Genomic DNA, 24,429 nt, shown 5'->3' with positions numbered 1-24,429 from the left:
GTAGCCGCTAAAAGAACGAAGGTTAAACTCAATTGGTGCTTTGGGCCAATAAAATGAGAGAAGCTACAAAAATGGGATAAATACCGATCGAGTTACATCCCTAACCAACTCTTCCTGAACTGTCCTATATCTCTAGTGTGGTTTTGGTACATAGCCATCAACAGCAAAATTTCGGGTGGCAGCAGGAATAGCTAAACGAACTCCATCAAGTTCAGGGCTTGCAATGACTTGGCAACCCAGACGAGACCTACAACATGGCAAATATAAATTTTAGTCTGAACTGTGTGGATCGAATGCAAGAAAATTGGACCTTAAACTTCGTCAACCTACGTTTCTGTAAGTCCAAATGCCAAGTCCAACATATCATTTTCCTCATCAGTTGGGTCTTCTAATTTGTTGTAATATTCCACGTCCTAAAATATGATTTTGCAGTTGGCTTCTCAGTTCAAAGAAAAGCAAATGAAGCTCAAAAGAAGAATTTTATAAGGATAAATGGTTACAATGTACCATTAAAATCACATGACATATTGAACAGGCAAGTGAACCTTCACAGGCTCCTGCATGGGTAAGAAAAGCATTAGATTTCTGCAAGTATATAATGTAAGATCAAATATGGACATAACACATATATATCATCATAAAGTAATTGATGATTAGCTTAATATCAATCCTAGTTTAACATGGATACAAACAGTAAATCAATACTTGTAACTTAATGAAGCAGTGTATCTATTCATTAAGGTAAGTAATCCTATTCTTAGTCTGCAAGAAAGATTACAATGAAGTGTTACATTAAGAATCTAACTAGGAAACCTAAACTGATATGGATAGCTTTAATGGGAAGCTTCTTGAGGGTTAAGTCTCCTATATAAAAGATGAATTGGTCCCTGATTACTACCGACGTTTTGCATATTGTTCTGTCCATTGAGAAGCAAGTTGGTAAGTAACAGAAGGCCATATTCAGTGTTCGTGTTTGTAGCATAAGATGGAATCCATGCCAGTGATTGCTGAAGGTAAGCCTTAATCCCTTTTATGATTGTGTGCATATATTGTGAGCATGTATATGGTTTTTAACATATAACTATAAAACAGTTGAGATGAGAAAAAGAAAGGAGGGCCAGTGGTTAGGGCACCCAAAGGATGGATTTCAATTTTACAACTCACCATGTCATTTAAGCTTTCCCAATTCCCATGATCGATACAATTCACTTTTTTTTCTTTTTTTTTTCATTGAATGGACCAGTTTCACAATTAAGGCTTAATTATGATAGACTTATAATTCCAAGCCATAGAGTTGATGAGCTTATGATAGGCTGATTATGTGTCTTGGTTATACTGAAAATTGGGTGAATTTGGCTATGCGATGAGTACGGTCGATCTCTTCATGGATTTTATGAAAAGGTAAGTTGATAGTTAATTTCCGACTACTTCGGAGTTTCAGACAAGAGGATCTTCTTTCACCTTATCTCTTCTTTCTGTGTTCAAAAGAAGGTTTATGATTTATCTAATGAGAGGTTCTATTCAAACCTCTAAAATTAGGATTTAGACTTTTTTTTTTTTTTTTTTTCACGTGATAGTTGACTTTGTCAACTCATGTTAAATTACCAATAAAGACACAAAAAATGAGAAAAAAAAAATCTCTTCTTACCTCTATGAACAGTAGTAGTCTTCAACTTGAAGAAATTATGTGGTTTTTGTTTCGTTTATTGACATTTCTTGATTGGATGCCAAGATTTTTTGGGGAGAAAATAAACTTAATTTCCCCTCGTCTTCCTCTTGCTTTGATTTTTTTTTTGTAACGTCAATAAAAGAATGAAAATCTAGAAATGATCCCACATAGAGAAGCTGACTGAGAATATAATTTGATGAATTATGGTGATGTTGTTTGGGTTTCAAAGTTCCATACACCCCTACCAACAAATTTAAACGGCAAAACCCCATAAACTTTTTTTTGTCAGAAATAGCTTTGAGCTTGTGAAGACTTAAACTCTAAGTATTTCACACACACTCAAATTCTTTAGAGAAAATGTCTTATTCAGTTCAAAACAATCATGGGCTTAAATAGCCTTACAAGAGTACTGGAATGGGAATATAATCCATCACGTTTTATACTCCTAGAAACGTGGCTTACTAATTAAAGACTGAATCAAACAAACTAAATGACCCCGTTGAATGGGGCTTATTAACAGAAACAATGAAACAACAATCATGCTAACTTCCTTAGCAAGACTTTGACTACTTCAACAATTTCCTCCCTTAAACTGCTTTGCAACCTGCAAACAGTTTATCTTCGGTACTTCGCACACTCCAAGCTGCCTTCTAAATTTCTCAAACTCCTCAAGCTTCAAAGCTTCAGTCATGATATCAGCTGTTTGATTCTCAGTTGCACAATGAACAAGCTTAATAACTCCATCTCGAGTTAGATCACGAATGAAGTGGTACCTCACATCTATATGCTTGCTCCTTCCATGTAGCACAGAATTCTTTGATAGTTTGATGGTAGAACCATTGTCACAGTACACTATTGTGCTCTCGCTTTGAGGATGACCAAGTACTTCAAGAATCCTTCTCATCCAGACCCCTTGACATGAGCATAAAGCTGCTGCCACGAACTCAGCCTCAGTGGTAGACAAAGTCACAATTGGTTGTTTCTTTGACGACCAAGCTACAGCTCCATCTCCAAGAAAAAATGCATAACCTGAAGTACTTTTCCGGTCATCGAGATCACCTGCGTAGTCGCTATCCGTGTAGCCAATCAAATCTCCAGCTCCACCTCTTTTGTAAAATATCCCAAACTCTAGTGTTCCTTTCACATACCGAAGCACCCTCTTAGCAGCTTGAAGATGAAGCTCAGTGGGATTTTCCATATATCTGCCAACTAAGCCAACAACAAACATTAAATCAGGCCTTGTTACCGTTAGATACCTAAGGCTACCGACTATCTGTTTGAAAGCAGTAGCATTAACTCTTACTCCCATCTCATCTTTCATCAGCTTCGACCCCGGCACAATAGGATTCTTAACTGAGTTACTTTTCAACATTCCAAATCTCTCAAGTACATCAGTTGCATACTTCTTCTGACTAATATAAATTCCCTCTTCATTCTGTAACACTTCAACTCCAAGGAAATATCTCATCCTCCCAAGATCGGTCATTTCGAATTCATGCATCATGGACCTTTTAAAACTCTCGAACATCTCCATATTATTCCCAGTAAATATAAGGTCATCTACATATAGGCTAACCACAAGAATTCTACCCCTCGTATCAGACTTAATAAAAAGAGTATGTTCAGAAGAGCACCTTTCAAAACCTTCCCTCACAAAGTAGGACTCAATGCGACTATACCACGCCCTAGGAGCCTGCTTGAGGCCATATAAAGCTTTCTTCAATTGATACACTTTGTGCTCCTCTCCTTTCTTCTCAAATCCCTGAGGCTGATCAACGTACACGTCTTCAAGCAACTCTCCATGAAGGAAAGCACTCTTAACATCTAACTGGAAGATGCTCTAACCCTTATGTGCCGCAAGAGCGATTACTAATCTGATCGTGTCCCATCTCGCAACCGGGGCAAACACTTCATTGTAGTCAATTCCCTGTTCTTGTGCATATCCCTTCGCCACAAGACGAGCTTTGTACTTGTCCACTGCCCCGAGCTCATTAAGTTTTGTTTTAAACACCCACTTAACTCCAATCTTCTTTGCACTAGCCGGCAACGTGGTCAGTTCCCACGTTTCATTTTTTTTATAGCCTTGATTTCTTGACTCATAGCTTCCCACCATTTTTCACTCTTCACTGCTTCTTGAAATGAAATAGGATCAGCAGCAGCAAACAAAACAAGATTATTAACTTCTTCTTCCTCCTCAGAAAGACCTAGGCCACCTCCGCTAACATAGTCTTCTAACCAGGTCGGGGTTCTCCTCGTCCTCCCTTCATTGGTGTCCGGGAGCAAAAGCTCTCCTAACCCAGGTGTTCTGCGATCAGGTTGCTCTCTAGGTGACGAGCTTGATGGTATTTGAGCAGGTTCTGGTGATGATTGATCAATTTCTTCGATGTCTTCCTCCTCTTGCTCACCATTGTTACTTTCACCACCATTGTTACTTTCACCTTCTGTGGGCTCTTTCTCATCATCTCTCCATTCGAATAAATCACGTTCCACATCTTCCACAGTCATTCCCCAATCCCAGCATTCATTCTCCTCAAAAATAACATCTCTACTCACCACAATACGCTTGGAAATAGGCTCGTACAATCTGTAAGCTTTAGACTCAGAACTTACCCCAAACAACACACAACGAATGCTCTTGTCATCTAGCTTCCTTCTCTTGCTGTTCGGTACATGTACATGAGCTACACACCCAAACACACGGATATAGTCCACTGCCGGCTTGTTACCGCTCCAAGACTCTTCCGGTGTTTTGTCTTTTATTGCCACAGTTGGACTTCTATTCATCACATGTGCACACTAGTTAACTGCCTCTGGCCAAAACATCTTGGGAACTTTCTTCTCTGACAACATACTTCGAACTGAGTTCATAATGGTCCTGTTCCTACGCTCAACTACCCCGTTTTGCTGGGGCGTATAAGCCACTGTTAACTGCCTTCTAATACCATTATTCTTACAGAAATTGTTAAACTCAGTAGAAGTAAATTCCCCTCCTCTATCTGTACGTAAACATGCTATAAGATCACCACTTTCTTTCTCAACAATCTGTTTAAAAATCTTGAATACTCCGAATGCTTCTGATTTTTCACATAAATAATAAATCCAGACTTTCTGGCTAAAGTCATCAATGAAGCTAAGCAAGTACCTTTTACCACTACTTGATATTGGTGTAATCGAACCACATATGTCTGCGTGAACCAACTGAAGCCTTTGCGACGCCCTCCATGAACTTTTCTTTGGAATACTTTCTCGGTGCTGCTTTCCGATTAGGCAATGTGTGCACAACTTGATTGGGACTTTAAGAGCAGGCATCCCTTTCACCATCTTCCTATATTGCAAAGTTCTCAAACTTTTGAAATTTAAATGCCCAAACCTGCAGTGCCAAAGGTGTGACACATCTTCTGTAACAACTTGGAAGCAGGAAAAGGGACGAAGCTCTGGAGCTTTGTCAGACGCTACCGAAGCTAGCAACACAAACATTCGATTTAAAGTCATCAGTGTTTGCATAATCAGTCCCCTTCTCGGATGATACAATCTACATTCTCCTTCTTGAATCAAGATAGTGAGCCCTTTTTCCTGGAGTTGGCCAATACTAAGAAGATTGTTCTTGAGCTCTGGTATATAATACACCTCCGTAATCACTTGTGTAAGCCCTCCAATTTCCAGCCTTATATTGCCTTTGCCAGTAACTGCTAGCCTTGTATTGTCTCCGAGCTTAACTAGTTGTTGAAAGCTCTCATCCAAGTGTGAAAACCATTTTTTGTTTCCACACATATGATTAGAGCACCCCGAATCCAGAAACCACACGTCCTCCTTCCTTGAGTTGTGCGATTCGACATGTGCCATTAATACTAGCTCTTCTTCCTCGTCTAACTCAGCATAATTGGCGTTCTTCTCCCAACTAGGGCATTCATATTGAAAATGCCCTAGCCTGTGACACTTGTAGCACTCCACTATTGCTTTGTTAAAAGGCTGCCTTCCTCTACCTCGTCCTCTTCCCCTGAAGGTTGTACGTCCTCTTCCTCTACCACCAACTCTATCCTCAAAAGACACCTTTAATGCTTGTTCTTCACCACCACGATCATGACCTCTCATCCTCTGTTCGTGTACAAGAAGACTCCCTTGCAGCTCATCAATAGTGAGTCGATCCAAGTCATTCGACTCCTCCACAGAACACACCACATAATCCCACTTTGAGGTCAATGATCGCAATATCTTTTCAATGATGACAACTTGGGTCAGAGTCTCACCATGCATCTTCATCTTGTTAGCTATCGCCAGGGTGCGCGCAAAATAAGCATCAACCCCTTCTCCTTCCTTCATCTGCAAAACCTCAAACTCCCTTCGCAAAGCCTGCAATTGAGCCCTTCTCACTCTTGTAGACCCCTGATATTTTTGCTTCATTGAATCCCAGATTGCTTTGGCTGTGCTTCTGTCCAAGACTGTCTCCATAATTTCCCAATCAATCGCTTGAAAGAGAAAGTTCTTGATCTTCAAATCCTTGAGTTTTGCATCTTCTAATGCCTTACGCTGTGCCTCAGTCACAGCCGCCACTCCTCCAGGTTGCAACACCGGAAGTCCTTCCTCCACAAGAGTCCAGTACTCTTTCGACCTCAAAATTTTTTCCATCAACATAGACCAATGGTCGTAGTGACCATCGAATCTAGGAATGCTGGCCTGAAGGAATTTGTCTTGAGATGAAGTCGACATCCCAAAACTCTATCTAAACCCCACGTTTCTCTTTTCCTCTCACTCTCCTTTCTCGTACCAAAATCAGGCCCCTGAGTGGGCTCTGATACCACCTTGTGAAGACTTAAACTCTAAGTATTTCACACACACTCAAATTCTTTAGAGAAAATGTCTTATTCAGTTCAAAACAATCATGGGCTTAAATAGCCTTACAAGAGTACTGGAATGGGAATATAATCCATCACGTTTTATACTCCTAGAAACGTGGCTTTACTAATTAAAGACTGAATCAAACAAACTAAATGACCCCGTTGAATGGGGCTTATTAACAGAAACAATGAAACAACAATCATGCTAACTTCCTTAGCAAGACTTTGACTATTTCAACAGAGCTATCAAATCTCATGGGATTATTTTTGTTTCTCTGAAGCCTATGATCCAAATGATCCTGCTAACTATGGAGTCATTCAGGAACAACAGTAGCTCTCATTTGATCTTTTAGAAGATGCTGGATTTGAAAAAGAAAAAGAAATTATCTGAGCTTTTGATGATGATGAAGAATTCAATGACATGAAGGAGGAAGATGACACACTGTTAGAAAAGCTAAATGCTATTGACCAGAAACTTGAAGAGAAGCTAGTAGAGTTGGATCATGGAAAGGTTGAAGAGAAGCTAGTAGAGTTGGATCATACTTTTGGAAAGAAATGAAAAGTTCTAGAGGAAGAGATTAGAGATCTAGCAGAGGAAAGAAATGATTTGATGGAGAAGAAGAGAACCATCTCTATAGAAAAGTATGTAGGCGTATAAAGACGCTCTGACTACAGAAATTATATATACCGCATGTCCTTGAGTTCATGGATCACATGCTTGTTGTGGGCGACATTCATGGGCGCAGACTTCGAGGTTATTCTCTTCAAAAAAGAGAGACTTTATAGATTTTATTAGACAATGGGCATTGTGGGAAAATTAGAGAGGTGCAAATAACATATTGGTTATTTGTAAAAGTAAGTTGGAGGTGTATTAAGTGGAGATGTCCAAATGCCAGTTTTGGAGGTATGAATAGAAGCTCCCTTATCCAATTTCTTTTCTTAAGAAGATATGAATGGGCTAATTCATGTTGTTCAAGAAGGTTCTTAGGTTCCATCAATCTCTCACTTGTTTTTCGCTAATGATAATTTGATATTTTCAAAAGCAAAGAATTACTTCTATAATTCTTTTTCCTTTAGTGACGTTTTAATAAAAATTGCAACGAATTTTTAAGAGTTACTCTCAAACAAATTCTTTTTCCTTTTGAAAATGCAGCTGGTCAAAAGTTAATTTTCAAAAGTCGGTGGTGCCCTTTTATCCAAGTGTGAGTGTCCTTTGCAATTTGAGATTCAAAATTGTTAGGGAGTGTGGGCGGTTCCATTTTTCATAATCGGTATCTAGGTCTTGTAACGATGGTAGATGTGAACAAAAATAAAAAGCAATGTGATGGAAGCTTTAGGAACGATTAGATAATCATTTGATGGGTTGGCAAATAAGTAAATTTCTTTCAAAGGCGCGCCATAATCAAGTATGTTACTCAATCTACAGTATTACGGAGTGTTTTTCAGTTTCCTACAAAGCTTTTCAATTAAAAATATTGAAGTTTTGGTGTGAAGGAATCGTGATAAGAAAGGAATCTACTAGGAGATATAGGTGGTTAGGAGCTGGGCCCCTTCGGCTTATGGAGATCATTTATGATGATACTGGTTTAGGTTACAGGGAGGAGAGTGGGGAGTTCATGTCCACCACCAGTCATTCCTGTGTTATGTAATTTTGATTTCTCAATAAAAGTTTCTTATTCTCACATAAAAAAAAAAAAGACTCCTTAGTCTCATTCTAATGTTCTACAGTTCGCTAGACGATAGGCGGGTGGTGGGAAGTGGCCAAAAACCTAATTATTTTAATCTTATTATATGATCTATAAATAAAGTGCCTAATTAAAACTGAAAATTTTATTCGATTGAAAACATGGTAAAATTTGAGGCAAGAAAAAGAAAAAATATTATATTATTATTTTAGGTCGATCCGATCCGTTAATGATCCAACCCGTTTTCGTAATAATAAAATATTATTTTTATTAATATATTATTTTAAAAAATATATAAATATTACAAATTTTTAAAACAATGTTTTTGTTAGACCTGTAAATGGACCGGATTTGGATAGGATCGACCTAAATCCAAACCCATTTACTTAAAAAAAAATTGATCCAAACCCGCTCCGTTAACCCGGCGTATCATTGATAGCTCGATCCAAATCCATATCCGCCGGATTAATGGATACCAGATCCGCTAATCCGACCCGTTTATAATTTCAAATATTTTAAAATTTTAAATAGTAATATTAAATTTATATCATGATACATTATAAGATATTAATAAAATATTAAAACAACATGAAAAGTATCACCAAAAGCAGAATTACATTATCAAAATTCTTAATGTTTCTTGGAATCTTAGGTGATGGACTGTCATTTAGATTTTTGCAAAAAATTTGTATTAGAAATTCTTCATATTTTATATTTAAAAAATATATATTATATTAATAAAAAATAATATTTTATTATTACAAAAACGGACCGGATCATTAACGGATCGGATCAACCTAAATCCGTATTTGATCCGTTAAATAAACGGGTTAACGGATTCGGATCATTAACGGATCAACGGATCAAAATTTTTGATCCAAACCCGTCTATTAGCAACGGATATGGAGCGGGTCCAGATCAAAATTCGGTCCATTTACAGGTCTAGTTTTTGTAGGAATCTAAGCATAAACGGCATTATAAAAAAAAGATGTCTAAAAATGGACATATCCCAAGATTCAAGATGCATTATCAACAAAACATGTCAAGAATGCCAAGACTCCAAGAAGCTTTATCATTTATCAATAAAGGTTTGCATGTTTAGTTGACCAAAAGGGTAAGAACGGTGTAGAACAATAGAAATTTAAAAATATTTGAAATTATAAACGGATCGGATTAGCGGATCAGGTATCTGTTAATCCAGCGGATACGGATTTGGATCGAGCTATCAATGATCCGCCGGATTAGCTGAGCAGGTTTGGATTAAGTTTTTTCTTTTAGTAAAAGGATTTGGATTTAGGTCGATCCGATCCAAACCCGGTCCATTTACAGGTCTAGTCAGGGTCATTCAGCAAGTTCCTCATGTACCCAGGTGGTGCCTTCCTATCATAAGCCCCGGGAGCCCATGGATGCTCGACGACGTCGTATGGTACATACGGTCACAGATCCGCCTTCTTCCCCCTTTGATGCCTGACACGATGCAACACCTTGTTGGGGTCCACATAGCCAATAACAGTGAGCTTGCTTTGCTTGGGATCCATTTCAACACTTGTGATTCCTTTCATGCCTTCCATTGATTTCTTCACTCTTCTCTCGCAACCTTCGTAGTCCATCTTCACTTTTATCTCCACAGTCTGATAACCAAAAGAAAATCATCACGATATCACTTGCTATTGTTTAATCAATCAACAGTTAACAATCGTTCACGATACCACTTGCTGACTGCTACCAATGCTAAGCTGAAATGAACACTCTGAAGTGTCATATTACATACCTGTAGCTGCTTGTTCTTCTTGAGCTTTTTATGACTCTGAGCCCTAGCACGGAGCTCGGAGACTTTACTGAGAAAACCCATTGGCAAGCTTAAGATACTCCCAAAAAAAGCATGATTTGGCTGCAAGATATAGACCATCAGTATATGCAGGGGCGGCCAAACTCCGAGTACGTGTAGCTATAGATGGCTGACACGTGTTAGTTTCCAATGTGGAAGAGTGTAGAAAGCACACGTTCTTTCTGGGGCTTCTAGCTTTATCACATTTGCTTCATTTTGATGTGGACACTCTATCCGTTAAGATCCAATACTGTTTGGTAGGTTAAAAAGGACCGCGAAATTTTACTATGTTTCAGAATATGGTAAAAGATTTTGGGGCCGTGACCACTTACCCAATTTTAGCCTAAAAATTGGCCACTTACTTCACCTAGAGTTTTTTAACCCCATTTACCCAATCTAACAGTATTTGACAGTAATACCCTTATTTTAATTAAAAAATTACTCTCCTATCATATTCTCTCTTCCTCTCAGACGTGTCTCTCTCTCTCTCTCTCTCTCTCTCTCTCTCTCTCTCTCTCTCTCTCTCTCTCTCTCTCTCTCTCTCTCTCCTCCGGCATGGCGTAATATTTCCAGAAGCAGCGGCAAATGGAGGAGGCGCCGATCGAGTGGTTCTGCGTCGTCGGAGAAGGCGCCGATGAAGACCGAAACAGAGGAGGTGTTTTCCGGGTCGGCGATGAGGCCTCGACGGTGATTGCGCGACTCATCATTTGCGGCGGCGAGGGGCGAGATGGCGGAGCTGGCGTTTGACTGGTGGAGGACGCCAGATCTGAGCAGCAAGTCGAGGTTGCAGAGCTGGTTGGTGACGGACGCGGCAGACATGTCGAGGTCATTCTGCATGTAGAGCTTCCCGCCGGTGAACGACCGGGGCTGAAGCACGAATTGACCTTGATTTGGCTCAGGCGGAGGTCACCTGTTAGTTTGGCCGGACCCGGGCCAGGAAGGCTGAGAATGAGCTTCCGGTGAGCGATGTGGTGGATGTAATGAGCGACGACGAGCCTAGAAACGATGTGGCGGAGTCGAAGGTCACCGAAGACGAATTGAAGAACGGTGTTGTGGAGATGATTATGGATAATGAGCAAAACGTTGGGTCTGTTGGTAACGAAGATGAGGCAGTAGACACATTATTGGCCCCCAGTAGACTTTGAAATGAGGGACAGGGATCACTATAGTGTGGTGTATTGATAAGTTACCTATTGTTTTTTGTGTATTAAAGTCAAATTATCTGTGAATCATACAAAATGGTGCATTTTTGGTGGTCTATTGGGAGGCAGTAGAGACATTGGACTTTGTATTGGGAGGCAATAATATGATTATTGGGAGCCAATAATATGATTATAAATTGATCAATTGTGCCTGTAGTGTATTCATTTTGGTTTTTGGAGTTCATACAATTCACTAGACGGCAATAATATGATTTTTGGGAGGCAATAATATGATTACTGGGGGGCAATAATAGCCGGATTCCGGTCATCGATCGCCGGATTTCGGTCACCGATCGCCGGAGTCCGGTCACCGGTCGCCGGAGTCCGGTCACCGGTCGCCGGAGCACAGCAAGGTGGAGGGTGACTTCTCTCTCTAAGTGAGAAAGAAGGAGAGGGCAAAAAAGTCTCAAAAAAAAGAAAAAAGAATTAATTGGGTAAAGGGGAAATAATCCCTTAGAGTGTTTTGGGTAAATGAGGTTAAAAAACAGTTGGTGGAGCAAGTGGGCAATTTTTAGCCTAAAATCGGATAAATGATCATATGAACATAACTGCAATGGGAGCCAACATTTCACCATGTATAAATAAGAATCTCTCATTGCTAAGTTTATCTACAATTTCACTGTTGGATTGGATACCAGAAGCTTATCACAGCTGAAATGTCAGTGTTTCCTATCTTCTTTCATAAAGAATATGAATCAAAGACAGTTGTACAAAAAGAGTTGCCTTGCATCTAATCTTGCAACGCAAGAAAACTATGTTAATGTTGACAATCTTCTTCGCTTGCGGGTCTTCTGCCTTGATGCACTCCTTTTACTAGAAGGAAGAGTCGTAAGAGCAGTTGATGGCTTTCCAACACCTGTTCTGCCTCTTCTGGAAGCCCATTGCAGTGGCAGATTGTTTACCATGGTGCCAATATCATCGGCTCTAGTCACTTCTACAAGGTTCCGTATTTGCTCGAGCATTTGCATAGTCCAGGCCATTGATAGATCTTGTGAAATTGAATCCTCCATTGGTTTCTTTGATAGGCTGACGAGCAACTCTTTGAATGACTGGAAAGACATGGAAGGTTGATAACCTTGATGACTTTCACAGATCATATTGACTTTGATGACATGCTTGCAAATGTTTCCTTGCATCGACCACACACAGTCACAAAAGGAAAATTCTGATCCGGGATTCCACACTAGATGTACAATGCTACTGTCTTTCTGGCTTGAAACCTTGGCAAAGAGACGGTTTTTATCATCCAAGGTAACAGCAGAATCAGGAATTTGCAGTGCCCTGTGCCAAGATGTAGAAGCAATATATTCTTCCTTGACGTTTTGAAAAGAATCACATTCATCAGCATATCGGTCGAGCCAGTAGCCTGAGTGCAGCTCAGTTGTCAGTTTGTGCACTAACCAATCAACTCTTTGGAGTGCTCCAAGATGTGAATCATCAAACAATTTCACTTTCAACTTCACGTGATATGCTTCAATAGCACCAGATGCCTCCTGACTTGCAAGCGGAAGACTTCTCATTGTTGAAAGCCACATTTCTGTTACCAAGAAAAATTAATGATAAGTTAATACATAATTTTAAGAAGATTCGACATGATGTTGACAAATGACAAGTATGTACACCAGAGAGAGAGAGAGAGACATCTTACCAATCTTAGGCACCCAATGACTTTTAAAATATTCCATAAAAGCAGTCTGATCAACAAAATCCTGGGTAAGTTGTTCTAAGGCAACCGCTGTATCACTTGCACCCCAAATGCCATGCACAATATTACCCAGACTTTTAAAAAGTTCCCGTTGAACTTCAATGTTATTGCATTTCTTTACAATATTCCTCAGCCATGATCTTCGAACACGCCAGAGGGAAAATAGGACAGGACAACCAAAAATATCCCTGAAATACCAGAAATCTAGCTATGAGATTGCACTATATTATGCAGCTAGAAAATTTATGCACTCAGAATTATAGAGGGGCATCTTGCCTGATGGGATCAGTCTCAGCTGCTGCATCATCAATTAAAAACCCACTGGCCCTCCATCCAGGCTCAACGCTACGAGCTCGACCAAGTAGAGCTGTCATCCATTTAGACACATCTGGCTTTGAAAAGCTGCGTGTGATGATCCATGCAACAGGGAGTGCATGTTGTCTAGAATCAAAGACAAGAAGTGTGCACAAAGGATACTGCCATTTCAAACAGGCATGTTAAATATCCATTATTTCAGTGCAGATCCTTTGATCTATAGATATATAAAAACTCTGACTTGTACATTCATGACTCAGTAACTACTGAAAATCTGACGGCACAAAAGTCAAAATTACACCAAGATAGACACAAAAGAGTTTGACTTGTTCATTATGACAATTACTTCTGGCAGCGGATCCTAAAAAGCCTATAACAAAATTGGTTTATGAAACAGCATAATGGAACAAATCAAGCAGCATAATGGATGTGTTACCTTAAGTCTCTTTATACCAAATGTTGAATCAATTGCAATGAGACTGCGATGGCCAAAACGTATCAATTGTTGCAGTTGCCACTCAGTCTGAATCCCCAGAATGAAAGGATCAGTTTCTGAAGTATCCTGATGAATGAATATGGATTTCTTATTGCGCTCAACCCACATGCGGATGCTGGCTTGATCATCAAGATCCAATTCATGGGTAGACCTTTGAATAATCATCCCAAGTTTGTGGACATATTGGGAAGCAAGGCTATTGACTTTTGCATTTGAAGCACAATATCGCTCAATCCCCTCAATGTGTTTTTCTAGTATATTCTCTTCAGGAACACCCAGATAGATCATAGACATTGTTTGTTGTTGAATCTCATTACAGATATATGGAACTGTCTTGGCTCCGGGCCCAATGGCATCTCCATCAAGTGGGCCATGGCAAACAAAACCAGATTTGTTCACATGACGCCTCTGATGATAGATAAGTAGTGCAAGTGATGGACGTGCATAGAGACGCTTCACCACAAAATTGCATGTACAGCCCCGCATAGATTGAGGTCTAGCAGCGCGATTGCGGGTGTTGAGTCGATATCTTCTGCTAGGTAAAATACCCCCACCTTCCCCATAATTTTCAGGACCAAAAGAACACCAATACCTTCAAGGAGAAAGAAAAATCAACTTCATAACTGTAGGTGCACAAGTTAATGAAACAGCAGCAACAATGAAATCTTAAAGCTAGAAATAGATCATTCCATGTCCATCTGAACAGTCATTCCACTTATGAATTATTTGTTAGCTAAACCACAGTATTATATTTGTGACCGATTCTCTACCATAAAAAGGTCTAAGCTTTCGTTTATAACAATTCCATATCTCAGTATTAAGTATTAACTTTAGGATACTAAATACCAATGCTGTCATCAGAAGCTTGAGTTTTATTAGAAAAAACAACACGGTCAAATTTAAACAGCAAAACAAACACACAAATAAATTTTTTCAGAACTTTATTAAGAATGAAATCCTGAATCACGCTTCAGAGTTGCCAAAAAAACTCAAAGGTTTCAAACTATCAAAGCAGAGTTAAAATAATATTGAAAAGAAGTCTGTTGTCCCTCTGAGCAGAAAATGTAAGAGCAATAAGATAGAAAAGGTTTAAGAAGTTATTTACTCACAGCTTATATTCCAAATACTCATCATCAGCGTACTCCTTTAAGCTGCCCTTCTTTCTTTTTCTTCCCCTCTCAATATGAAATCGCGTTGGACACTCTAAATTTGAGCATTCACCGATTATAAATTCGTCTACTCGGTCATAAGGAATGAGGGCTGCATCATCATGATTCTCGGAATTGCCAAGTTTGGTCCAAATCAAATCAGCAGAGGAGAACTCCTCCACTGGTGGATCCTGAACTGGAAGATCTTGTATAGATTCAACAATATCCATAGGGTTGAGATTCGTACTGGAATGTATACTATCGAATGAGCTTAACTACAATCTGCAAATACAGCAGAGAGAACCCCATGAATTAACCAAGGAATCCCATAAAACACTAAAATTAAAAAGCTTCTTATCTACTTCCATGGTAAAAACTTGGGATTCTACTTCAGATACGTAAGTGTTCTTCAAAATCAACTCATAAAATTACATCATAACATCGTAAGATCATACTGCCTATGCAAAAAAGATGCACAATCTAATACATTCAAAACTCCAACATGCCTTGTTGTCCAAATGTCTAACACAAAACTTAATAGTACATAATTGATTTATTAACAAACTCAGACTGGCCAGCACGAACAAAATTACTGAACTCGGCTACAAACCCATGATCCCCAAAATCACTGCTCACACCCTCTATTTATTTTTTGATCATTAATAGTTTGATTTCAAATCTTATCATAACCGTTGATTAGACTTTGAACTCTCCAAACCCTAAAGGGATAATATGACTACAGAGTACAGAACCTAATCGGCTAATCCAGTTCCCACTCTTTCCCTCAGCCGCTCTTTCCCTCGAAGGCTCGAACCCAGAAATCTCTGCCTCTCCGGCCTTTCTCTGCCTCTCGTTTCGATTCAAACCCAGAAATCTCCGCCTCTCCGCCTCTGGACCTCTCCTTTGAAGTTCGATTCATGTCCTACGGCGGTGAGTTTTCTCTTTGTTTAATTTTAGCTAGAAGCACTTGGATTCTTGATTCAGTCATGAATCAAATGTTATTCATCAGTTTCTCTTTCTTTACCAATTCAATTTCAGTTTCTCTTTCTTCAAAATTTTCAAATTGCGTCTGATTATCTTACGATTTCCGCTGGATCGTTGATCTTCGATTGTGGCGTTGGATTTCTGCTCCTTCTGTTGCTTTGTTTGTATGATTTTGACTCGGATTTCTGAAAACCAAATATAATTTCTCGCATATGGATTTGGTGAGATTCGATCTGTAGGTCTGGGCACTCATTGGTTTATCTGATTCATATGGATTAAGTGTTAATTGGCAATAATTTGAATGGCGAATTGGTTTGTTTCTGTTGTCAGCTGAATTAAGGGAATGGATGCTTGATAATATACATGGAATGTTGTTTGTTTTAAGCCATGGTTAAGAACTATTGTGAGAGTATGCGATTGTTTAGTTGGCATCCATTTGGAGTTATCAGTTAGGTGAAACTTTGTTAATGTTTTCGGTAACTTAGAGGATTTAGTCTTGAAGGACCCTTTCTAGGAATCTGTCGCCGATTCTGATTAACATGTGGTTTTAAGATCATTTTATGCTCTGTGTCCTTGTACTGTAAACCATCTAATGGCCTTACCGACGTTCCTTGTTTTCCATTTAGGGTGGTTCGGTACATTGTGATTGACTGATTGTGCTAATTTTCAGATGCTAATTTTCGTGGTTTCTTACTATAATTTTCAGGTGTTGCTCCAATCTCAACAATTCAAGGAATCTGCTAATCAAGGGAGGCTTAAACCTGGAGTAATTTAGGAGCACGGCAGTTGGTCGGTTTGGAGGAAGAGGTCAGTCTTTTTGCATATCTCAGTATTAAGTATTAACTTTAGGATACTAAATACCAATGCTGTCATAAGAAGCTTGAGTTTTATTAGACAAAACAACACGGTCAAATTTAAACAGCAAAACAAACACACAGACACACAAATAAATTTTTTCAGAACTTTATTAAGAATGAAATCCTGAATCACGCTTCAGAGTTGCCAAAAAACCTCAAAGGTTTCAAACTATCAAAGCAGAGTTAAAATAATATTGAAAAGAAGTCTGTTGTCCCTCTGAGCAGAAAATGTAAGAGCAATAAGATAGAAAAGGTTTAAGAAGTTATTTACTCACAGCTTATATTCCAAATACTCATTATATTCCAGATTTCAACCAATCCGAAGTACAAACAAGGGCTTCCACCATTTTTGGTGTCAATGAAGCTCTAAAAGGATCAACCACTCTTGATCCCAAACTAAAAGCATTCTCCGAAGCCACAGTTGAGCAAGGAACAGCAAAAACATCCTTCGCTAACTTTGAGAGGACCGGATAGGTTAACTCATTGGCCTTCCACCACTTATGAATTTCAAAATTCTTTGCAAGGAGGCTAACATACCTATCCGATAAATACTGATCAACCTCATTATTTCGTATGCATTGTGACTACTCTGCCATTCTCTCCCTTGCTATTTGCTTGCTTACTTCATCAAGGTTGTCCAAGTCATCCCCTTCCAATCCTAAATCTTATTTTTTTAGTGAAAGGTTTCTGGGGCTTATCTTTTGTGGGTTTGGAGGAGGTGGTTGTGCTTTCGGGGGTTGGTTTGTTTGGGCTCCAACTACACGAGCTAACCCAAAAATGTAGGGGTGAAATATGAACAAACAATCTTAAAGCCCAATTTTATAGCAAATTGACCCTGCCACTTGAATTTTGCTTCAAAACTAGTTATATATAGCTAAAAATTGAATTTAGCTACTCTGTTATAACATATTTCGATTTTCAACATATAAATCATCTAACCGTTTATTTAAAATTCCTCGTTACACTAAGTTGGCAGGGTCAATTTGCTATAAAATTGGGCTTTAAGATTGTTTGTTCACATTTCACCCCTACATTTATGGGTTAGCTCGTGTAGTTGGAGCCCAAACAAACCAACCCCCGAATGCACAACCACCTCCTCCAAACCCACAAAAGATGAGCCCCAAAAACCTTTCACTAAAAAAATAAAAAAACTTAGTATCTGAGTGCCTTCAGACAAAATCGAACGGAAGACCTACGCATCAACGAAGAAACCTTCTTTTTTTTTTTTTTTTTGGCTAATTCTTAAAAACTTCTGTAAATTTCACCAGTAAATTAGCCATTTCAGCCTTCAGGTTCAGAACTCTTATCAAAACACTAGTCTCTTCTTCAGTTCTTCTCCAAGCCGACATGAATTCAGTGACCGCTGCCTGAAAATGTCACCGGGGCTCTTATCAGACTACTCTCTACTACTTCTCAAGCCTTCATCTTCCTGAGAGGAACTCACCCACAAACTAACAAGGTAATCTTTTTTTTTTTCTGGGTTTCTTTCTTTTCTGTTTGTTTATCCAATAGTGGTGAATTTTTATAATTGGAATTTTTTTTATTGTAAGTGATAGGTTATGTGCCAAATTAAGCCCAAGGGAAGCAAATGAAGTGCGCTCTGATTTCTTCTTTTTTGATATTTTTGGGCTGTTCTTAATTGTGGTTTTGTTCTGTTTCTTTTTTATGTTTGGGTTCATTTTCATGTCGTGAATGGTTGCTTGGGTTTTGGGGTTTGGATAACAAGGTGGTTGCTTTTCTGGGTTTAAGTGGGGTTTAGTGTTTCTTGGTCAGTTGGTTTTTTTCTAAGTTGGTTATGTAATGGGGAATACTGATATGACGCTGTAGCTAAGCTCAGTTGAGATGTGAGATTCCAATTTTTAAGAATAAATTTTCGAAAAAGAAAAAATAAATAGAGGGTGTGAGCAGTGATTTTGGGGATCATGGGTTTGTAGCCGAGTTCAGTAATTTTGTTCGTGCTGGCCAGTCTGCGTTTGTTAATAAATCATACTTGTATTAATTGTATTAATTGTCTCAAACATTGTATTAATGGAAGTTTGTTAATACTTCTATTGTATTAATTGTCTCATCATTCATACTTGTCTGAACACAATCAAGAAAACAATCAATAACATACAAGAGAAATTGCATATACAGTTAATTGAAGATGAACAATGTGTCTAAAAAACCATGCAGTTGTGAACCTTAATCCCAGTTTGCTGTTAGACTTGCTAATACTCTTATTATTTAATCCATATGGCCATATACAATAAACTTGAAAAAGAAGGAGACTCCAAAACAGAGCAAGAAAGTGAGGAGATATATCATCAGCAGAGAACTGTGCAACAAAATTCACTTCAGCTGCAATGAAACTTGTATTGAAAAATCAAATCAATCAAGCTGAACCGTTCAGGCAGCTAAAGTGGAGAAGATTGAAACTTTGAACACCCAAAAGATTAAACTTTATATATATATATATATATATATATATATATATATAAGGTTAAGGTAAATAAATTTCAGAAAAAGATATGCAGTTCGAGCAATAAATCACAGAATTTCAAAACTTGATAAATGCATGTATGAAAGCAGGAAACTGAACAACCCCAATCCACCAAAAGCCCTCAAATTTTCCCCAAACAATTCAAATCAAACACTACCACCACAATCCCACATGCTCAAATTCTACAAAAAAAATCAAAACTTTCCACCCTTTTGAGACACATTGAATCGATATTGCAGTGATTAAATATCTAACAAGCTATCACAGATGATTTTTGAACTTGTAGCAATCAAGGCTTTACTACCATTAAGAGTATAGAACCCAGAATCAAGAAAAACCCACAACAAGGTCACAACCCAGAACCAAAACCAAAACAAATGGGCACCCAGAAAAGTATAACCAAATCCTAGATGAACAAATCACACCCAAAACAAATTAACAAAAGGCAGAGCTCCACTGACACACTAAGCACTACATACCTGTTCAAGTATGGAAGACAACAGTGAAAGAGTTGCGAGAAGTGAAAGAAGCCGAGCTCGTCGGCGAACTCTTTGGCAGCGCCGGCTAAGAGTGGCGGCGTAGAGACGGGTAGAGGGTTCAGGTGGCTAAAGTGGAGAAGGGGAGAGTGAGCTGCGACTGTGAGAGAAGCAAGGCTGCGGCTCCTGCGAGGGTTAGACACTTAGACCTTTTTTTTCTTCTAATTGGGCTTGATGGGTTCCGTCGTGTAGCCCGTTTCCGCCCGTTAACTAACGGGTTGTTAACGGGTTGGCAGTCCATTAACACGTTAAGTTAATGGACGGAAATAAATGGGTTTTTAGCGGGCGGTTAACGGGTCATGGGCTGAATTGCCAGGCCTAAAAAAACTGTTGGTGGAGTAAGTGGGCAATTTTTGGGCTAAAATTGGGTAAGTGGTCACGGCCCCTTTTTATTAATAGTCCACCCTTTGAAAAAAGGAAAAAAAGAAAAAGGAAAAATGATGACTCGTCCTTTTGTGGACTTGGACTTGGAGTGACAGATGAGTCCACCCTAAAAAATAAAACAAAGTTGACCCCCGAAAAAAAAAAAATAAGATTAGAGTTTCCAGCACACGTGCGCCATCGTTCTCAAAGTCTGAACTCTGAACTCGGAGCTCTGAAGTCTGAAGCGAAACACGACTAAAGCCCCAAATTCCAGTTTGACCCAGAAATCTTCAGTCTCTCTCTTTCTTTCTGCGCAGTTTGCACCTTGACCCAGTGGCGGATCCAGGAATCCAGGCTCGGTGGGGCTTGAACTTCTTAGTAGAGAATCTCGACGGTGCGAGAGAATTTTATAAATTGAACAAAAAATATACACCTAGTCAGGGGGGACATAATGAGCCTTACCCCTCAAATGCATATACAAAATTAGTGTAACACCAATAAATTATTAAATTAACTTATATTAGATATATGAGAGCAATGCCATTGATTAGATATATGAGAGCAATGCCATTGATCTGTTATGATTTATGCCAATACAATTATAATTCACATATATGTAACACCTAAAATTACAATATTTAATGAGGGTGTTTACCTTTATTTTATTTTCATCGTTCCTCAATGAAATTGTGGCCTCTGCTTCTGAGGGCTTCTCCTCACTAACCTCAGTGACCGACTTACAAACTGCAATTGAAGAAGAAATTACCTTAATTAAATGGAAATCAAGTTATCAAATAGTCAAAGTGTCAAACCCATTTCTAATCCGCCCCTGACCTGAATTAAAATCAACAATTCATTCAACATCAAGAAATCAAGTCCGCCTCTGTCCTCTTCATTCAATCATTCAATGCAAACTTGCAAACACAACCACCTGAGTCAAAAGGAAATTCAAGTATTGAACCCATTTCAACAAACTGACCATACCATTACCTTAGTTCAAAACCAACAAGATCAAATCGAAAATTCGAAATTGAACCCAATTTACATATCACGAAAAATCAGAAACTCAGATTAATAGGAAGTTCACTCAAGAAGAAGAGGAGAAGAGGAGGAGGAGGAGACGGAGAGGGAGAGACTAGAGAGAGATACCTGGAGGCTGGAGCCCTGGAGGGCTAGAGGCGGAGATCGGAGACCGGAGATGGGTCTGCTAGACTGCTAGTTGCAGGTTGCTGGGCAAGAAGCTCGGCGGTGGGGGCTGGGAGACGCCGCACGCCGAGACGGGTTGGACACTTGGAACTTGAAAGGAGAGAAGCTGGATCGGGACTCGGGAAGTCGGGAGTTCGGCGGTGGGGCTTGAGTTGCTACAAGTGTTCCCAAACAAAAAAAAAAACCAAGACATATACCTAATTTTTTTTTTGGACCCAAAAAGCCCGGTGGGGCTTGAGCCCAACCCAAGGTATGCGTAGATCCGCCCCTGTTCTCTAATATGGGTACTATCTAAAGTTGTTGATTTGATTATCATATTCTTGCCCCGGTGGGGGATTTTTGAATTTGCAGCTCCTTATAGACAAGCTTCAATCTTTGCACCGGAGAAGATGCATTTTCTCTTCAGGTGATGTCGCTTTAGGAAGCGCACAATTTAACCCTGAAATGTCATTAGTAGTACGTAATAAATAGGGATCGTTCTATTCCGGGGATTGAGGGTACACCTGTCAATGTAGGACAAACAAACAATTAAAATTAAAATAAAATAAAATATTCACAAAGGTATTCACAAGTATAAACATTATTTACGAAAAAGGGGGATTTTGTTTTTGGGTTTTTCGAAAATTAAACTAAGTTAACAAAACAATTAAAATGCAAAAACATAAAAATACAAATGGGATGAGAGAACAAAGATCAAAACTGAAATATATGATTAAAATTGACTCAAACCCTAATATTGTTCATCTAAGTCATGAGAAAGGAGTTGATCATGTGAAACATTCGAAAGCAAATGAATTCCCATATTTTACTTTTCAATGCTAATTAACCTAAGCGAAAGCACCTAGATTAATCCTATCAAACATGCAATCAAACCCTAGAAAGCTAGTCAATCATGTCATGTTTAACGCATTACACATAGAGAAAGGCTATCAACTCAAGTGTACGACTTAGTATGGAAAAGTCCACCTAATTGCAATCCTCGTTAATTAAATTCGATCTTTGTACAAAACCTTTACTACTTTGATTCAAGTTTACACAAAACGAAAAGTCGATTTCATGTTCTTAAACCTAGCACCAATTATATCGAAACCCTAAGTGTTTGCAACCACATAAGATTAAAATACAAAAGTTATCTATAACGCAAATTTAATTAAACAAACCCACATAAGCAACTCTCGAAGAACAATAATATGAATCTGAAAATTCTCAATTAATCATAAAAATTCCAGAAATTAATATTTGTTCAAACACATATGTCAACTAGTTCATAACCAACGAAATTCAAAGCAAAGGTTACAAAGGAGAATCGGATTACACCATGAGATGGAGATGGTGATGAACGATTGATGTGGTGGTCTCTTGAATCTCGAAAGCAAGCTTCAAGGTTGGAGATGGATGATGGATGCTCACGGCTATGCTTCTTCTCCCTTGGCCTTGCTTGAACTCGTGGAGATGACTAGAGCATGGAGAAACTCACGGCTATGCTAAGAAGATTTTCTGATTTTTTTCTAAAGTGTAAATTGTATGGGGGAGAGGAACCCTTCTCAACGTCAAAGAGGTGGGTATATATAGGAGCACGGCTAGGGTTCACAAAGCAATCAGAATTTTCCACATAGCTTCAACCAATGATAATTCGCCAAGTAAGCTTGTGATGTGGTCCAACCAATCATAGAATGCCAAGTAAGCCTTGTGATGTGTTCCAACCAATCAAAATTCTCTAAAATAACTCCCTAATATTTAATTGCCGAATTTCCTTGAAATTATTCTGATTTTCTTCATGAATTTCTGCTAACATTCCTTTAGGGAATTTAGGGATGAATCTAGACGCCTTTTTAGCTTTTCCTTGGTGCACACATATTTTCCTTCCATAAATATCTCCCTTGAATCTCTCTTGGCGTCATCTCCTTGATTATTTCTGATTTTCACGTTGGCAATCACACCAAATTATTCCTCCAACAATATTTCTTTCCATAAAAGTCTCCCAAGAAAATCTCTCCTTGAAATCCTCAATCAATCATCTTTAATTCCCACATTGTCACCTTGTTTTTTCCATGTCATCTTCATGAAGCTTCTCGTTCCATTTATGAACTCAATTCAGTTTATTTATTCCAAAAACCTGAAAATAGAAGCTTTCTAAAATAAGAAATGGAAACTTTCTTAAACTAAAATGGAAACTTTCTAAAAATGGAAAATAGAAACTACAAAACGGAAACTTTCTACAATTAGGAACTTTCCCATTCGAAGAATGGAAACTTTCCTAAACAGAGTTTTATTAAGGAAATAACGCAGAAAATATAGGGAAATAACAGTTAAAACGTCGCATTAAAATGCTCCTATCATCAGGGTTGGATTGTGGCATGACACTAAGGAATTAGGGTTTGCAGCTAAGAATTGGGGTGGTAGAGGGACCGTCAAGGTTTTGCTCCCCGGACAAAAATGGCCAAGGAGGGAATGTATGCCTTTTCAATCAGAAAGATGGAGTGAGACGGGTAGAATCTCCAGAGTTGGAGTAACGTTTGAGCTCAAAATATTCTCTTTCTGGTAAGATATGGGCAATATATGTGATTTAATTTAGCCAACGTCAGGGTTAATAATTTGTTTGCTTGAACCGAGCGTTGGATTATGTATGGTGCAATGTTCAAAACTGATCAAGGAATGAATCTCAACATAACGAGGAAGAATATGAGGATATTTCTAATAGATTGCTTGCTTGACGACCAAGTAATCTGAGCCTACAAATAATATCAAGAGTCTCCTTTGGTTTCAAGCTCTGCTAGGTTTACGAACATCTAGGATTGATGGGGTAAATCTGAGAAGTTTTACGGAACTCCTTATTGACATAAAGGGAATAGAAGAACCAACATATTACGACAGCAAAAACTTTGCCAACCAGCATCTTACAACAGCAAAAGAGACAATTTATAATCCAACTTAAGAGGCATCAAACACAAGTATTATAAAACTAATGAAGGAAGACGATGGTCATGTTATGGTATTTCTTGCTTCTGTCCAACATCTTTTCTAATAATGGTGAGCTACATAAAAATTATTGTGGAGAGAAAGAATGTGTTATTTGTTTATTTGTGCATAACAACAATATTCTTCAAAAACGACATAA

At 38.7% G+C, this 24,429-nt stretch overlaps 1 protein-coding gene, 1 long non-coding RNA gene and 1 pseudogene across 7 annotated transcripts; 1 reads left to right on the top strand and 2 right to left on the bottom strand.

Moving 5' to 3' along the window:
* Positions 1-9,402: 9,402 nt before the first annotated feature.
* Positions 9,403-10,041, bottom strand: LOC112196554 (annotated as a pseudogene).
* A 1,732-nt stretch (positions 10,042-11,773) lies between these two features.
* LOC112196553 lies at positions 11,774-21,487 on the bottom strand. 5 transcript variants are annotated; one of them, XM_040517685.1, is made up of 9 exons: positions 21,255-21,487; positions 20,940-21,036; positions 20,761-20,849; positions 19,686-20,562; positions 14,845-15,165; positions 13,676-14,327; positions 13,201-13,400; positions 12,868-13,112; positions 11,774-12,756 (listed from the first exon to the last, which is right to left on the bottom strand). In XM_040517685.1, exons 5-9 carry the CDS (start codon positions 15,111-15,113, stop codon positions 11,972-11,974), a joined length of 2,151 nt encoding a protein of 716 aa, XP_040373619.1. In that variant the 5' UTR covers positions 15,114-15,165; positions 19,686-20,562; positions 20,761-20,849; positions 20,940-21,036; positions 21,255-21,487; the 3' UTR covers positions 11,774-11,971. The 5 variants fall into 5 exon arrangements, with proteins under 5 accessions (XP_040373619.1, XP_024192682.1, XP_024192685.1 ...); XM_024336914.2 differs by lacking the exon at positions 19,686-20,562; XM_024336917.2 differs by lacking the exon at positions 19,686-20,562 and having other exon boundaries at positions 20,940-21,019.
* Positions 16,580-18,398, top strand: LOC121052497. Of its 2 annotated transcripts, none has more exons than XR_005809261.1 (3): positions 16,580-16,674; positions 18,055-18,183; positions 18,281-18,398. It is a non-coding gene; the product is annotated as an uncharacterized LOC121052497 (long non-coding RNA). The 2 variants fall into 2 exon arrangements; XR_005809260.1 differs by having other exon boundaries at positions 18,275-18,319.
* Positions 21,488-24,429: the final 2,942 nt, after the last annotated feature.

Source organism: Rosa chinensis, chromosome 4 (assembly GCF_002994745.2).
Source record: "Rosa chinensis cultivar Old Blush chromosome 4, RchiOBHm-V2, whole genome shotgun sequence".
NCBI classification, from domain to species: Eukaryota; Viridiplantae; Streptophyta; class Magnoliopsida; order Rosales; family Rosaceae; genus Rosa; species Rosa chinensis.
This window is presented reverse-complemented; position numbering and strand designations above follow the sequence as displayed.

Bases quoted from the DNA above. Each gene is read 5' to 3' on its own strand.
- LOC112196553 (XM_040517685.1), bottom strand. From the start codon at position 15,113: ATGGATATTGTTGAATCTATACAAGATCTTCCAGTTCAGGATCCACCA. The intron at 14,328-14,844 runs GTGAGTAAATAA...TTCTCCTTGAAG, and splicing joins GAGTATTTGGAATATAAGCT to GTATTGGTGTTCTTTTGGTC. The intron at 13,113-13,200 runs GCAAGATGCCCC...CTGGTATTTCAG, and splicing joins GCTGAGACTGATCCCATCAG to GGATATTTTTGGTTGTCCTG.